Source organism: Pelobates fuscus, chromosome 5, assembly GCF_036172605.1.
Source record: "Pelobates fuscus isolate aPelFus1 chromosome 5, aPelFus1.pri, whole genome shotgun sequence".
NCBI classification, from domain to species: domain Eukaryota; kingdom Metazoa; phylum Chordata; class Amphibia; order Anura; family Pelobatidae; genus Pelobates; species Pelobates fuscus.
Genome location: NC_086321.1, coordinates 87172366 through 87190535, shown reverse-complemented (window position 1 = coordinate 87190535; position 18170 = coordinate 87172366). Strand labels below are relative to the sequence as shown.

Below are 18170 nucleotides of genomic sequence, written 5' to 3'. Positions count from 1 at the left end.
GCCGCCCCATGCCGGTCGTAGCAGACACAATACTGGTATGCCAGCACACAAACACAAATTGCCACTACCTGCCTCTTTGGGTTAAGTCTTTAGACACACAAGGCCAATCTACTAGAGATGCTTATTGTAGGCAATATTCAATAGCAATACGACAACCCTAGCTACCGGGGTCTGCTCCACCAAGACATCGGGCCCCATCTTTACTGATTTTAACATTTAATGACTACCCATCACACAATTAGTAAGACACATCTACTCATCACTCAGCTAATATGTACCATGTTTGTCATCAACCGTTTATGTAATTCTGTTATGTTCCTATCCATAAAATAGAAAATGCGCAAATGTTTCTGCCACTGTATAACTTGTTACTAACTACGTGTACACTGTTGTGGCGTTTAATAGATATGTTTGTGCTCACCTGCGCAAAAAAAATAAAGAATTAAAAAAATAAAATTTAAATCTCTTCAGTAGAGTGTCCCACTCTAATCAGCTAAGTAAGCCATACCATCTGCAAAAGGGTTTCTGTGCCTTTAAATGGTCTCTCAGTCTGGTTCAGTAGGAATCACAATCATGGGGAAGACTGCTGACCTGACAGTTGTGCAGAAAACCATCATTGACACCCTCCATAAGGAGGGAAAGCCTCAAAAAAGGTAATTGTGAAGGAAGTTGGATGTTCCCAAAGTGCTGTATCAAAGCACATTAATAGAAAGTTATGTGGAAGGGAAAAGTGTGGAAGAAAAAAAAAAGTGCACAAGCAGCAGGGATGACCGCAGCCTAGAGAGAATGGTCAAGAAAAGGCCATTCAAAAGTGTTGTGGACTGAGGCTGGAGTCAATGCATCAAGAGCCACCACACACAGACGGATCCTGGACATTGGCTTCAGATGTCGTATTCCTCTTGTCAAGCCGCTCCTTAACAACAAACCACGTCAATAGCATCTTACCTGGGCTAAAGAAAAACTGGTCTGTTGCTCAGTGGTCCAAAGTCCTTTTCTTATGAGAGCAACTTTTGCATCTCATTTGGAAACCAAGGACCCAGAGTATGGAGGAAGAATGGAGAGGAACACACTGCAAGATGCTTGAAGTCCAGTGTGAAGTTCCCACAGTCTGTGTTGATTTGGAAAGCCATGTCATCTGCTAGTGTTGGTCCACTGTGCTTCATTAAGTCCAGGGTCAATGCAGCAGTCTATCAGGAGATTTTGGAGCACTCATGCTTCCTTCCGCAGATTAGCTTTATGGGGATGCTGACTGCATTTTCCAGCAGGACTTGGCATCTGTCCACACTGCCAAAAGCCTGGTTCAATGACCGTGCTTGATTGGCCAGCAAACTCGCCTGACCTGAACCCCATAGAGAATCTATGGGGCATTGCCAAGAGAAAGACGAGAGACATGAGACTGAACAATGCAGAAGAGCTTAAGGCTGCTATTGAAGCATTCTGGTCCTCCATAACACCTCAGCAGTGCCACGGGCTGATAGTACTTGGTTTGGGCCCCTTTTGCAGCAATTGCTGCCACAATGCGGCGTGGAAGCTGAGTCCATATGCAAGCTTATACTTTTCAGAGGTCCGATATTGTTCTATGTACACTACTTGTTTGATTGCATGTAATATTGTAATTTACGGAGATTGTGGATTTGGGGTTTTCATGAGCTGTAAGCCATAATCATTGCACTTATGACAGATGGTTCAAGCCGTGATTTCTCTCATTAGTTTCCCCTTTTACATAGCATTACTGAAATAAATGAACTTTTGCACGGCATTCTAATTTATCACATATCACCTGTAGATTCCTTGTAGACAAACACTCTACAACCCCTACACACCCTAGCTATATCCCCTATACACACAGCCACACATACATTACACTCCAAACATAACACGACAAAGATTTATTTACACAATACCACACCACAATCAGCTCACTACACACGCAATCACATGCACAATACTCTTTCCTAGCCCTTTTGTCTCCTGGTATTCCTTTTATGAAGACAGACAAGTTGCAAGCAAACAGCATAATCATGTTATTAAATTTGCTTGCACTGTGCAGAACAAATATAGGGCCTTTTTCTCATGCTAGAGCTCTTCAGCAGAGCTCTGCACATGGTCTGCCCTGGAAGAGCATAGAACCAACATGCTCACTTTGACAGGGTGCGTGCTTGTCATTTGTGACAACAAAACACACCCTTATTTGGTCCTGCCTTCTTCTCAGTGGGCAGCTGCGATTAAAAAATGCCCAGCCCGAATTTTGTCTGAGCTAAATTGGTTAAATTGGGGGTTAGGTTAATTAGTAGCCTGATAAGGCAAGTCTCAGTAAATATTTAGAAATTTGTTTTTTCTGATAGAGATCCTCTCCAGTCTGATTTATATAAGCGTACTTGCTACATTCCACACAGCATAGGATACTTTTGATAATTCCAGGTTGCGCCAATCCTTGGGATACGTTTTCTAAGAATTTCTTGTAAGTGCTGCAGCAATGTGTAAATTGAGGACTGTCCCTCACCACCTGCAATCACCGCTAATGTTGCACTAGCATACAGCTGAAGTTCCAGTGATAGGTCAGAGCCTGTTTGGCTCTGGCAGCCTTTAGTACAATACAAAGGCAACTAGAGCCATAGGTTGCATACCCCTGTCCAAGCAAATGGTCACCAGAAAAAAAAATAAAAGCCCACAATACAAGTAGTCAAAACAAGAAACATTTATTCAGTCATAAAACTGAAGAATACAATATTTCAACAGTAACAAAAAACAACAAAAAAAAAGAAATAGAAAAGAAAAAGATTCACTTTACAATATAACTATGCATTTTAGGCAAACAAGCAAAATAAAATAACCAATAGCTTCTGTGATATTTGTAGTAATTTTCTGAAAATAAATCTTAAGTGTTTTGTTGGATGCATCTTTATCCCCAATTTTCCTCCTCATCTGCCACAAATGCAGTACTCTGAATGGACTCTTGCACAGTCTTCTGCAAAAGAAAAGTTTCCATATACATACCGTTATAAAATTTTAACCAGCTTGACTAAAAATATGCAATATCAGCTTTAATCATGATCAGCCATTTGTGTGATGCAAATATGTATTAAGTGGATTTTGCTAATGCTAAAAGTACATTAGCCACCCAGAAAGGGCAGCGTCAACCTTTTAGGTCAATTCAAAGTCAAAATTATGGTATTTTATGGACTCAAAAGCTTAACCTGGTGCGATGCTAATGTAATAGGTTAAAGGATAGAGTGCACATACAATCAGGGTGCTTGTCATTTAAGGTTTGTGTCCCAAGCCACACCCACAAACTTTCAAGTTGAATCTTTCTAAAGCGTAAAAAAAAAAAAAAAAAAAAAAAAAAATTGTCTTCTGCATACCCATGCTTTTGAAGGTTTAGATGTCTAGCTCCATCTCTCCAAAAAAGGACAAAATTGATAAAATTCTGTGCAAGTCTAAGCTCCTGTTCTGCACTGAATGTGCCAGTCCATTGCCAGACTCCTCCTCCTCCTCCTCCTCCTCTCCCCCCCCCCCCCCAAAAAAAAATAAAAAAATAAAAATGTAATGACTACACATTGGAGGCTTTAGAGAAATTCAAAGATGCATTCATGCTTGAATTGGTGTCAGGAGAATTTGGCCAAGACGTTTGACCTTTTTAGGAAATTTCTGTCAAGACCGCAGATTACACAAGTATGACCAAAAGACCTTTCAGGGGAAAGAAAATAAATTGGTGAACTTTTAACATAATTGATTCTTCATTTTCAAGTAAGGCTTCGAAACCGAGCAATGGAAACAGGTTTTAGAGTGTTGGAAATAAGGAAATTAGTCAAGGAGGAGTGCCAGGGTAAAATTTAAAGGAAAAAGGTTTAATTTATACTTCTATAAAATGACAAATCTCAAATTATGACTCCAAGAAAATAGGAGGAAAAGAATTGGGCTGGGTTCAGAGGGGCTATCCCTAGTCTACAAGCTATCATTCCGGTGTACCACAGATGTAAGGGTTTCCCAGTACACATTAAGCCTTCACTCGAGACTTGGTACCGCCGGTAACCCAATCACCTTTGCTGCGACCTGCTGTATACAAAGATGTGGAGAGATGGCAGACCTCAGAACAGACCTGCTACATACTCCTGGGGGGAGGGTGGGGTATCCCAGTAACCAGTGTAGTTGGCCTGGCCATCCATGCTGCACTCACCTCTGATTCAGAGTTGCATTTTAACTGAAACACTACTTAGGCCTAACCAAATTTGTGGATGTGCCTAATTTAGCCTTTATCCCTCTATTCCAGAGTCCCCACAGCAGTTCTAAGAAAAATAATTTGCAACGCTTGGATATATTCTAGAGCTACTGGCTTAGGCTATTTGAATGCCTAGCTGCATCAGTGACCTAAATCGTGAGACAGCCATCCCGTAACCAGTGCACCATAGAACAGTGGTACCATTCAGGACACCTCAACTTTGCAAGCACCTTCCTGGGCCAAAAGCCTCCCAAGGCTATGCCTCTGCATCGGCCACACAGGCCGAATATCAATTGCCACCAGCGGTTCTTGCCATTAAAGGAATCTGAACTCAAATCCTGAGCAACAAATTTATGTTGGCAAATCTTGCTTAGTTAGCACTGGCAGATAAATTTAAATAGAGAAAATGCTGTATATTTATCGTAATGTTTACTCTCTTACTGCTGTAACACCCAGTGCAACAAATTCGAAATTCGGTGGCAAACGCTTGTGACTCATCTAAAAAGCCTTCGTTTTTGCATTAGCTTTGAATGATGTAGCACCTTGAAAACAACTTTGTTTTCCTGGCACTAGTTCCTCTTTGTTAATATGCAAGTATCTGCTGTTGTGGGACTTAATGTAAAAACAAATCACAAATTCACAACACTAGTACAAGTATTTGTTGTCTCACCTTTCTGTTATCAACTGATGCAAATACATTTCCATGTGGATTGTAGCCAGATGTTCCATGTGCATTGTAGGCAATTTCTTCCAAAAATGGTGGGACCTCCTGATGGGCCTACGGAAATATTTGTTAAAATCTTTCAGATTACAGTCCTATACAAGATTGTTCACTAAAGTGAGAATTCAAAGTGATTTTCGAGTTTAGCAATCAAACTGGAAACATTCTCTAAGTCAGTTATGCTTCCAGTTCATCTACTGTGGCTTTACATCTAACAGTGTTTCCACTAAATTGAGCATTTCATAGTCTTTAAGGTTTGTTAACCTAAATGTTTTACAATAGTGAGCTATATTTAAAAAAAAAAAAAAAAAAAAAAAAAAAAAATTTATATTCTTACTTTAATTTGTGTTTTGCATGTCACCACAAGCAGTGGTAAATTATTTTGTTTGTTTACTGGAGTGAGTAACAGTGGAGGTATGGTAAACACCACGATCGCCTTTAGTAGGGTTGCAGATCAAAGAACTTGCACTTCTGGCACCTATGAATGGGTGTTCTAATTTTGGAGCACTATCAAGAAAAGTCGAGTAAAATAAAGTTTTATAATTGCTTAGGGAGAGGAATCTCATCTAAGCGGCACATGCCACCAATTAAAGCTTGTTTATCCTAGATTTTCATCAGTTTTGTTTCTCAATCCCCATTAGGAGATTTGTAAAGAATGGGCTAGGACAAAATACATTGTGCATGTATGTCAGATACACATATACACATCAGTTATGTTAAAAAAAAAAAATTAAAAAAAAAGTACAACTGGTTATAGGCACCAAAACTACTAGTTTAATGGAGCAGTTTTACCTGTGCAGTCTTCGAGCTCAATTCTCTGCCATTTGGTGTTTAATCAGTTCATGCTGTCCTAGCCACACCTCCCCTAACTCACTGGCATACACAACATTAAAAAAAAATATCCTGCTCTGTTAATTGGACTTTAAACAGAATGTACAATAAAAGGATCAGGATTGTCGTCATAATCACCACAATGCTTATGGGGATTATGTAGACACATGCAGGTAAGGTGTTCTAGGCCATCATACACAGATGTTTTATGTATGAAGGCCTCATTTTTCAAGAAAGATTAAAAGTGCCATTATTAATAGAAATTGGAACCATTCTAAGTTAACATTGTTACACCCCCTGGCATTCCAGCATACAACTCATGGTTGGTGTAGCTTTGTGAAGCTAAACTCATGAGTCAGGCATTTACACCTGCCTTCTCACTGATCTGCACTGGACCGATTGGACAGTCACAAAGTCTGGTATGAGTTAGAAAAAGGTAAATGCATATAAAACATTGTTTAGTTTTATTTGGGCAGTGCAACTGCAGGATCTATACACCAAACAAGATGTTTTGATGCCTTCTAGCAGGGGTGGGGAACCTTCAGCCCTCCAGATATTTTGGACTACATCCTTTGATGCTTTGCCAGCATTGTGGCAGATTTAGTTCAAAACATCTGGAGAGCAAAAGGTTCCCCCCCAGCCTGCCTTTAATGATGAATACATAGTAAAATCCACATTTTGATCCCTGGGTGCAAGGTGATAATCTAATGACAGCCAGTGTTTGATAAACTTCAACACATGCAATACTGAAGTGGTCCTCCACGGTTACATAGTCCGTCAAGTTAATTCTGATATACATTTTCTTCAATTACATTTGACATCAAAACAAATTTGTACACTCACATCAGTTAACACTTTCACTAATGAACGAGCAACGGCCACATCTTCTTGGTTTGCTGGATCAAAAAATGAAATTGCTTTTCCAGTGTTACCACAGCGACCTGTACGTCCAATTCTATGAACATACTCATCAATATCCTTTGGAAGATCAAAGTTGATCACATGTTGAACATTTTCAATATCTAAGCCTCTGGCAGCAACTGAAGTGGCAGCAAGTACTGAACACTTCCCACTTCGAAAATCAAAGAGTGCAATCTCTCTCTCCCTTTGTTCTCTATCACTAGAGGTGGGGGGAAAAAAACGTTAAGTATTTTTATCGATAACATGGAATCTGAGACAGGTGCCACCAAACAATGTTATTAAGCCTTTCTGCATTAGCTAAAGTATGGTGTTATATCAAACGGAATTGCTTTACTGTGCTCTGAATACATGCAATCTGGTGGCATTTGATGCAGTGAGGCACAAGTCAGTTCTTATATGTCAGCTGTACCTGCGAGAGCTTTAACAGCTAACACTATTTCTGAAGTGGTGAGAATGTTCCTTTACAGGCAGACTGCAAACAATAATAGGGTGTTTCCATAATGGAGGCATTGACAAACATTTTAAACACTTGTTCTAGGAAACGTCAATACACAGACAATGACTCAACTAAATTAAAGACTTTCTGCACAACTTAACACTTTAACAACTAAAGATATATCCCCTAGTTTAATATTAAAGCGACAGTCACCTAAAAAGTGTCACTCTTGCTGTATTTTCTCTTCCTCTTTTAGAAACTATTCTTTTTTCCCCCTAAATAAATGGATCCAAAATAAAGACAAAGTAGTCCCTTTGACTTATGTATTTTTCTTACTCTTGATGAAGCGTAAAGCTTAAGGCAGGCTACACCTCTTGTCAAGATAGTGGGAGCCTGCTGTAAGCTCCTCCCTATGCCAAACAAAACAAAGCAAAATAGCCCGTCTTATATCAGAAAGTAACACTCTGAAAAATGGAAAATAAAAATAAAACAAAGGCAAGTTTGAGGTAACAGCCAGTATAAATTTCTGTATGTTTCATAATCAATGTCAAGTTTCAATATGAAACTTTCGTAACTATTCAATTCGATTCTTAGCAAGCATAAGCTAAATGTAAAATAGCTTAAAAATGTATATACTGACAATTTTTGAAGTACAAAATTACTATAAAAGTTTATAATACCAACCCATGGATGCTCGTTGTGGTTATATTTTGTTGACATAAAAATGAAGCTATAAAATCTGCACTCTTCTTGGTTTTAACGAACAACATTGTCCGTTCATTACCTGGAAAGACAGGAATTAAACATTACATATTTGAAATTCAAATTGAAAAAACAAGCTTTCATATTTCAAATTGTACACAGAGGCGAGTACAGAAATAAAGAATGCGGTTTAGCATAAAAAAGTGGTAACATATAGAACACGTAGTTCTTTACAAAATAAAAAAAGGAAAACAGGGAGTGATCGGGAGAAAGTAAATATAGTGGGAAAATAGAGCTTAAGGAACCATGCATGCACCATAAACAAAGCAAAATAAAGTGGAAATGGTGCCTGAAGACCCGATCATTGTTCACTGCCTCAACCCCTAGTGTTAATCGTAATAGAAGTGTTCCTCCTCCGGCACATTGTAATTAAAGGCTAGGCTGCATAGGACCAAACATCTTCACTAAATGTTGATTAAAGTTATTGACCAGTGATGTGGCACCCAACGTAGACCAGGCACCAAAACAACAAATCAGTTGTAGTTATGGTGCCTACCCAGTGCTTCTTAAATTTGAGCGAATCCTGGAAATGCAAAATGGAAGCAACAACGGCACTCAAGGAGTCCGTTAAAGGGACGCTACATCCACAGAGCACTTTTACTTGCTGAAGATCTTTGTGTGATAAGTTACTTCCTGGTTGCTTAGCTCAGCTGAACTGAATTTAAGAGGCAGGCACTGCAAGTCTGAGCTGGTGGAAGTGGAGTGTTTGCAAAGGCTTCAGAAAAGAAATCTGCAGCTTTTTCAAGCCATTTTTACATTTACACCCAATGAAAAGATGCATGCATGTTTTCATTGGTGGTATATCTAAACAGTATTTTTTGTCCCTTTAAAAATTTTATAAAGCAAAAACAAGTTACATAGCACTGTACAATGGGTGGACTAATCGACAAGTATTTGTATAACCAGACGAGTTGGACACAGGAACAGAGGGATTGAGGGCCCTGCTCAATGAGCTTACATACTAGAGGGAGTGGGGTATAGTGACAAAAGGCAAGGGTGGGGTAGAAAAGTAGGTTGCTAGGATAGTGTTCATTGAGGGCCGTTTTGTTTGGAGGAATCCCGGGTGCCGGGGAGGAATCGTTCACAGCTTTCCTAAAGAAGCATGTTTTCAAAGCGGTTTTTGAAAGAGTGGAGCTTGGGTGAAAGTCTAAGAGGGAAAGGGTGTTCCATAAGAACGGTGCAGCCCTAGAGAAGTCTTAAGGTGAGCAAAGGTAGAAATACGAACAGAGGTTACACATAAGTCTCCGGCAGAGCGTAGGGGCCTAGACGGGCCTAGACATATTTGTAATAGTGAGGATAAGTAGGTGGGAGAAGCATTGTGTACAGATTTGTAAGAAAGTATCAGGATCTTAAGTTGAGACCAATATCTTACTGGAAACAAATGTAGGGACTGAAAATGAGGGAGGCATGGGAGGACAGGACCGCATTTATTATACATTAACGGGGCAAGTTGGGAATGCGCAGAGACACTGAGAAGCGGCTTACAGTAGTCAAGGAGAGAGGACAGTGGTATGTATCAGCACCTTAGCCGCAACTGGCGTTAGGGTCAGATGTGTGCAATAAGAGGCATATGGTAGCAACAGCTTCTGAATAAAAATATATATATATATATATAACGCAATATACACTCACCTATATTGTTTAAGATCTCAAGCAACTTCTCTCTTTTTTGGAACTGTGTAACTTCCATGATCGATTGTTCAACATCACTGCAGGCACCACCAACTTGGCCAACCACAACAAATAAATAATTTGGTTTCAAGTGAGCTGAAGCCAGGCTGTAAAATAAAAATAGCACATTTTAAACATGGAAAACAGTCAAGCATTTATAGTCTGATAATAGGACAACCAAATGCATTTCTTACTTCTGTATTTCTTTTGGGAATGTGGCACTAAACATCAAGGTCTGTCGCTCCTCTTTGCTTGGCATATTTGGACTGGTTACCAGCTTTGTAATCTCTGGGCCAAATCCCATGTCAAGCATTCGATCTGCTTCATCCAAAACTAGGAATTTCACTTTACTCAAGCCAATCTAAAAAAAAAAAAAAAAAAAAAAAAGGTAATACACAGTTGAGATAGACTTCACCCTCTCTGCCACAGCATACTTCAGACCGGTGTCCAGAACCCAGCCAGACATGCAAGGAGGAAGTCCTCCAGAGGGCAACTTTGAAAATCTTAAGAAAAAGAAAACAAAATACATGCACGTGTAGTCATTGTGATCTTTGATACATGCATGTGCTTCTTACATATGCACAAATTTGTGCCTGCCTTATCTTCTGCCTCTTATACCGAACTAAGCCAGAATCATAATCAGCAAAAAGGCAGCCTATTCCATCAGCTTCAATACTACAAGATTTATTTCTGGACACAAATGGTATTACAAATTACTTCATTTACCCAGAAACAATATTCATAGTTTAGTTGGCCCTTTTCATTGCTTCCATTACATGTTATCGCATTGGTTCACTGCCCTCTATGCAGACCGTTTCCCTGATTCAGTAGGCATAAATGGCAAGTTTGTGTGTGATCTCCTTCCTTGATTAACAAAGGATACCATCTAATGCAGAACTACCAGGGCCGGCCTTAAAGGTGTGCGAGCTGTGTGGCCGCACAGAGCGCCATGTGGCCAACACAGCTCGCACACTCCCCTAGTGACAGCCTGTGAGGGAGTGCTCAGAGCTCTCCCCTAGTGACAACCTGTGAGGGAGTGCTCAGAGCTCTCTTCTAGTACAGGCTGCGCTGTGTAGGGTGACCGCGCTCCACCCCCACCTCTTAACTCTGTCCTCACTTATAGACAACACTTGGGGCGGAGCTACACTGCAAGCAGGGGCGGAGATATAGGCAGACGAAACCTCTGCCTGGTAAGTTAGAGGAAGCCATTCCTGCTCCCCCACCCACTGTGCCCTGCTCCCCAACCTACAACTACACTACCCCTGCTCCCCCCACTGTGCCACCTGCTCCCTCAGCTACCACTAGACTGCCCCTGTTACACCAGCTTCCACCACTGTGCCCCCAGCTACCACTACTGTTCCCCTGCTCCAAAACCAATACACCACACTGTGCCCCCAGCTACTACAGTGCCCCCTGCTCCCCCACCTACCAGTACACGACCTCTGCTCTTTATATCAGCACACATCACACACACATATCACAGTCAATACAACAATTACAAATATTACACACATAGCATACATATCACACACAGTCGTCACTCCTATCACACAGACACCACACACTAAATCATATGAGATTACAGCAGAGCTCTCATACAAAATGCAATATGTAGCTGTCCTCCGAGCTCTGGCTAATCAGAATGTTGGCACGGATTACTACAGGAAAGCTGACACTAAGTGCCTGAGCTCAGAAGACAGTTACTTATGGTCTTGCACCCGGTGGAGGCACCGACCAGATTCCCAGCATACTGGACCACCAGAAATCAGACCTACCCGAAGATACATATGTGGCCCACCGGGTCAGCTCCGCCACAACGGATCTTGCGGCCTACACACATGGCCGGTGCAGGAGAGGTGGCCGCTCACACGCAGTCACAATCAGCAGCATACTTCAAACTGGGCTCCCGTTGCCCCCCCCCTACCCGAGGAGCACAGCAAAACCGGCCCCGGCAGGAATCTTTAGCCCAAGCGACAGACTACTGTCAGCCTACTCTACCACAACCTGGGGGCTATTGCCACAAGCCAGTAAAGCACACTTGTGCAACTGGACGAGATATTACAACTTTTTTTGGGAACGTCTGAAGCAAAGTAGCACACAGGCACCTCCTAACCCTGAGAGGGAGATGGGAGAGTTGTGACGGAACGGGCCTTCATTGGGCACATCCTGCATCGCAACTACCGCCACTCATGCCAAATGCCAACCTGGGCCGACGGCCAAGTGGAGGAAACCTCCACAGCACTTAACACCTTGCTGGAAGGCCAACCGCAGCAGAACATCTGGGCCTCCCGTTGCGCCCTACAAGGGGAAGATCCGGCCTCAACAAGCACCCGAGTGGCACACAGGTGCTGGCCTTCCAAACGGCCTGGGCTGGAGGGCGGCCTACCTACACCTACACCTCTGGGACCAAGGTGCCTGTCTACCTAGTATGGGTATTGGTTGAACAGACTAACTGGTCCGCAGAACTTGCCTGTTAACGCTCCTAAAAGAGAGCTCCCTTAATGATCTGAGACGCTATCAGAACTGTATAAGTTCATGCCTCCAATACGCCTCGGTTTGTTTTTCTAGCCTGCTCCAATCTTGATATGATGTGCCAGATCGGTGGCTTATTTAGCATGACTCTCACCCTGATTTATCACTCTTCTCTTATGCCTCCTAACAGGTCTAGCCTGGACCACACAGTTATGCACTCTTCAGCAGTATTCACTAAATGCAGAACTGCACAGGCTCTTCCTACATAGATGAGCGAAACCGGTCTATAACCAACAGCTAGACTGGTCTCCTGCTAGCATTTACCTACCTGTTCTACGCAAATTGCTTTTAGTCTAGCCTATGACAAGGCCTTAGCCTACTTTACACTAGACTACACTACTTATTAAAGGGACACTATAGTCACCAGAACAACTACAGCTTATTGAATTTGTTCTGTGAGTAGAATCATACCCTTCAGGCCCTTTGCTGTAAACACTAATTTCAAAGAAAATGCAGTGCTTACATTAAAGACTAGTGATAACTTTCCTGGCCACTCCTCAGATGGCTGTTAGAGATCCTTCCTGGGTCATGGATACCTAAAATGCTTTCAAACATTCAGTATCTCCTCCCTCTGCATGCAGACACTGAACTTTCCTCAGAGATTAATTGATTCAATTCATCTCTATGAGGAGATGCTCATTGGCCAGGGCTGTGTTTGAATTGTGCTGGCTCTCTCACTGATCTGCCTCCTGGTCAGTCTCAGCTAATCCTATGGGAAAGCATTGTGATTGGATCAGCCCACCACTTCTGATATCAGCGGAGCTTTGTTTTCTGAGGCAAACAGCATGCAGAGTTACATCTTCAGGCTTGAATACAAGTAAGGTTTTTCTAGATTTAGGGAGGCATGAGGGGGACAGGGTAGCTAGATGGTGGTTTTAACCCTATAGGGTCAGGAATGCAGGTTTGTGTTCCTGACCCTATAGTGCTCCTTTAAGCTGACTGCAATAGGCATATATATCCAAAAGCTTATCACAAAGGTTTAGCACTGTATAGCATACTGTTATATGTACATTCAGCCTACCTGCTAGACAAGGATGTTACTTATGTATTTCTTACTTTTCCTAAACAAAAAACTTGCATATTGTATTTCCGCTGCGACTGTATATTACCATGTATGACATTGAGCTACTCGATAGTGCGGTCGTGGCATTAAGAGTGTGATTGTTGCCAACATTCTGCACAATAAAATAAAGCTTGACCAAAAAAATAAATCACACTAGCCTGTGGCAGTGTGCCAAAAAACATACAAAATTCCCCCCAAGAAGCTGAAAAGTAAATTGGAAAAAAAAAGAAAAAACAGTATTGGGAGATTTTCTAGGCTGCTATCCGGTCTTAAATGCAGCACACGCCTCATTTGTCTCGGTAATATCCTGAAATAAACATTTACTTTGCAGCACTTCGCCTGGCACTATAGTAGCCCTTTAATGTGAAAGATTTAAATTATGGTTTAACATATCGCTCAAATTCTAGTTTTTTGGGTTCAGAACTTTGACAATTGCCCCCGTTCAAGTTTCTGAAAAGCAGGAGTTTTATATTGCCTTTTCATCACCTACTAGTGGTTGTCTTTTAAAAAAACAAACAAAAAAAAAAACTTTCAGAATATATTTTGTAAATCTATAATCTAATACTGCAAAACAATTCTACGGCCTGTATCTTATCCGCGTTTACAAATAAAGACACAAGACAAAGTAGGCACTACTACTTTGTGGTGCCTCATTTCAGTTCTCGCTCCCACAGATCTTTTTGAAACATTACTAAGTCTTGAAACGGTCTCTTAATCGTTGTACAAGGATGGAATCAACCCCTCTAGAATGTAAGCAAATTTGAGCTGGGCTTTCAACCTCCTCAGCTTTTAGGTGTTTCACTTGTCTTGTTGCAAATACTTGTTAGTTCACCTATTGTACAGTGCAGCAGAGTTTGTTGGCACTTTATAATCATCCAACTCTAGGAAATGATAAAGTTGGCCGGGAGAGATGTTCTCCATCTCCACATACTAGCCATCTGCTGAGGATGTCAAATTGTCAAGGGGCCATATTGATCTGGTTCATGCGTGGATGACAGACTATATAAGAATCCAAAGCAGATTTTAGAACACAAAAGGGAAAAAGAAAAAAGTGTAAGCATTGTGGGGATATATCATGAAAATATATGCAATAAACTAGAGCTGAGGAGCTACACTAACACGAGTCCTACTTCCAGATCAGTTCTCAAAGTCAGTTTGCAACAAGCCATCTTAAAGGAGATTTAAGTGGGTACTGTAAAACACTCTTGTAACTTTGCCTCCTGCAACCAATATTTCACTTCTGGGTTATTCTGATCTGAGTTTTTAATCAAAAATGTGATTTAGGATATCTTTATTACTTCGTTCTTGAATGTGTGCTTTATACATTTTGTAAAAAAACAAAACAAAAAAACCCCACATCTTTACCTTCTCTTTGCCAATTATATCCATTAGCCGTCCAGGTGTGGCACAGAGAATGTTGCAACCTTGAAATATTTGCCTTATTGAATGACCAGTTTGCGTTCCTCCATATATTACAACAGGCCTTACGCAGGTTCTGCCAAATAATTTTGAAGACATTCATGAAAAACCAAGAAGAGACACCTGCATTAGTCACAAACATCAAATTTTACTTACTAATGTTTTCCTTGAGTACTAGAGGCAGTGCACTGGGATATTCATTTTGTCTAGATCAGAAAAGGCAGAAAACCTTGACATTTTAAAGTTAAGCACCTTCTATTAAAAAGGTATTTAAAAAAATGGCAAAAGCCCACACTACCCCAGAAAATCTTAAATAAGGAGGGAAATAAGTGCACTGCCTATCCTGCCAAAGATAAATAACTGGGGTTATTTGGGCTTTTGTAGTTTTTATACTTTAACCCCTTAAGACCGCAGCCAAATGTACAAGTTGTGATCCAAAAAAAATGTAAACAAACCACAGAATTTTACTATATGTCTGTTCAACAATAATTTACCTCTTTCATACTAAGTGCACCCACACTTATTATACATCATTTTGTTCAGGGGAAACAGGGCTTTCATTTAATATCAAACATTCATGTATGGAACTCCATTTTATATGAATAAAATCTTAAAAAACTTGAAAAAATTATGAAATCTTGTTATTTTTCAATTTCAGCATGGCAATTTAACTGTTAATGTCAGAATACTATTCGGTTTTCCTGCAATAAAACATACATATTTGTATTCAGAAATGTCTCACGAGTAAAACAGTACCCCCCATGTATAGGTTTTATGGGGTTTTGGAAAGTTACAGGGTCAAATATACGACCTGTCCATTTTATTTTCTGCATAGAAATTTGACAGATTGGTTTGAGTGACCTAGGTTGCCTTTTAGACCGTATGGCAGCCCAGAAATGAAAATTACCCCCATCATGGCATACCATTTGAAAAAGTAGACATCCCAGGGTATTCAAAATGGGGTATGCCCCGTCTTTTGTAGTAGCCACTTGGGCACAAACCCTAGCCAAATTTAGTGTTTGTTTTTTTTGCATTTTTCACATAAAATCTGTACTTTCACTGATAATATTAGTATATAGTTTACTGCCCTGAAACACTCCTAGTTCTGCTCAGTGAGGTCTCACGAGCGCCATGGTACCCCCCATGTATAGGTTTTATGGGGTTTTGGAAAGTTACACGGTCATATATACGGCTTATCCATTTAGGCTTTAGTACATTGAAATTTGGCAACGTGATTTTCTGGGCCTATATCGCATTTGAGAGAGCATGGCAGCCTGGGTAATAACATTTCCACTGTTATGGCATACCATTTTCAAAAGTAGGCAACCCAGAGTATAAGAAATGGTGCATTGCAAGATGTTTGGTCTAACCACTTTATCAGAAATGAAGGGCCCACATAGGGGTTATAGCTTTATTTGTGCTTTTTCACGCACATGAACTCCATTTTCACAGGACATTTCATATTCCTGATATGAGTTATTGCAACAAAGCCTCACCATTTGTATTTAACATTGTCTCCTGAATGTAACAGTACCCCCATGTACTAGATTCTCTGTTTTGGGGGGGGGGGGGGGGGGGAAGTCATGGGGACAAAAATATTAGATGTCCTTTTCAAAGTTGGCAATTTAACAAAGTGATTTTCTGGGTCTATCTCGCCTTTGAGAGAGCATGGCAGCCTGGGTAATAACATTTCCACTATTATGGCATACCATTTTCAAAAGAAGGCAACCCAGAGTATAACAAATGGCATAATTTGAGATGTTTGGTCTAGCCATTTTAACAGAAATGCTGGGCCCATGTAGCGATTTCTACTTTGATTTTTGTCTTTTTAATCAGATAAATAGCATTTTCACTGGAAATGTCATAATACAGATATTAGTTAGTGCACTAGAGACTTGGTATTTTGATTTAACACTGTCTTCTGAATATAACGGTACCCCCACGTACTATTATTTCAGATTTTACTGATAAGTCACAGGGCGAAATATATTAGATGCCCTTTCAGCTTGTAAGTTTGCCAATATTATTTTCTGGGCCTATGTAGCTTTTCAGAGAGTATGGCAGCCTGGGTAATAACATTCCCACCGTTATGGCAAACCATTTTCAAAAGTAGGCACCCCAGAGTATAACAAATGGCATAATTTGAGATGTTAGGTCTAGCCATTTTAACAGAAATGCTGGGCCCATGTAGCGATTTCTACTTTGATTTTTGTCTTTTTAATCAGATAAATAGCATTTTCACTGGAAATGTCATAATCCTGATATTGGTTAGTGCACTATAGACTTAGTATTTTGATTTAACACTGTCTTTTGAATATAACAGTACCTACATGTACCATGTTTCCAGGTTTTTATTATATCACATGAATAGAACAGTACCCCACATACACTTTGATCTGAAGGCAGAGAGAGGCAGATAGATCTTTGATATCACATAGAGAGTCACTGTGTGAAAAGTTTGAGAAGTAAAAAAAACGAAAAAAAAACAAAACTATTTTTTGTAACTGAAATGGATTAATGACACAATTGATTAAGTAATGTCAGGATGCTCTATTATAACAGCTGGCCTTTGATCCTGATTTCTTGTCCCCCCCCCCCCTGCACTGGATATCCTGTTAACACCTTGCCTTTATGACTATTGGGAAGTGTTTGTGTAATCAAGTAACACCTTTTGACCAGCTAATGCCAAATGTGATTTAAGTTCTTTGAATATGCAATTGACAGGAGATGACTGTATTATGTAAAGACAACCCCTTTTGGATGTGTACAGAATTGTTATAAGATCTGTGTTTTCTCCATTAAAATTAGGAGCAGTATTTTGTCATACACTTGTGTGATGGAGTACTGCCCTCCAAGCTTGTATTTCTGCTGTGTCCATTCCTTGTCTTCATACCTGAGGGAAAACATTGCTGTCTGCTGAATTTAAACCACAACAGTAACCCTTTCAGTGCTAATCACAGCATTAACCCTGTGATCAGTTTTTTATTGGGAAGTCACATTTCAAGTACTACAAATGTAGTATTTTGAGTTGTTTGGTGTAGCCACTTTAGAATGGCTAGCGTAAACAGGGACAGGCCAAGGTCAGGGGAATCCAGAATTCAGAGTAGTCGGTAAAACAAGCCAATGGGTCGGTACAGGCAGCTAACAAAGCGTAGTCAGGACAAGCCGAGGTCAGAAATCCAGGTAAATCAAGCAAACAAACTGCCAAAGTCCCATACAGAGTGATTCAGAAATTCAGCTCTGTATGGTAGACTTTGAAACAGTCTGTTATGCAGAGGGCGGGTAGAGATGGGCAGGTTGGACAATAAAAACTGGAGTCCTTTCGGACTCCTTTCTTGTAGCAAACACGGCACTTTTTTTGGGGAGCTTTTTTACTAGGGGTGGATGGGATTCGGGAAGGGAAGTGTTTGCCACAAAGTCTTTGGAGATCTCCTGATTCCAAAGTGGGATTGGGGGGCTGGGTAAATAACATACGGGACAAAATGCTTAATGTGAATTCGAGGAAAGGGCAGGGCCTACCTATGACCTCTTGTATAGAGGACATAGGCATTGAAAATTGCAATCTGGCTCACGAAGATTGCAATTTTCTTGTACC

The 18170-nt window shown here is 40.6% G+C and overlaps 1 protein-coding gene across 3 annotated transcripts in view; it reads right to left on the bottom strand.

Moving 5' to 3' along the window:
- Nucleotides 1-2849: 2849 nt before the first annotated feature.
- Nucleotides 2850-18170, bottom strand: part of DDX4 (DEAD-box helicase 4) — a 56164-nt gene continuing 40843 nt past the window's right edge. For all 3 annotated transcript variants that reach the window (XM_063456899.1, XM_063456901.1, XM_063456900.1), the window contains 7 exons: nt 14522-14651; nt 9756-9922; nt 9523-9668; nt 7813-7912; nt 6615-6891; nt 4890-4997; nt 2850-2968 (listed from right to left, as the gene is read on the bottom strand). In XM_063456899.1, the coding sequence (XP_063312969.1) occupies nt 2903-2968; nt 4890-4997; nt 6615-6891; nt 7813-7912; nt 9523-9668; nt 9756-9922; nt 14522-14651 (994 nt within the window). In that variant the 3' untranslated portion in view covers nt 2850-2902. The remainder of the gene's footprint in view (nt 2969-4889; nt 4998-6614; nt 6892-7812; nt 7913-9522; nt 9669-9755; nt 9923-14521; nt 14652-18170) is intronic.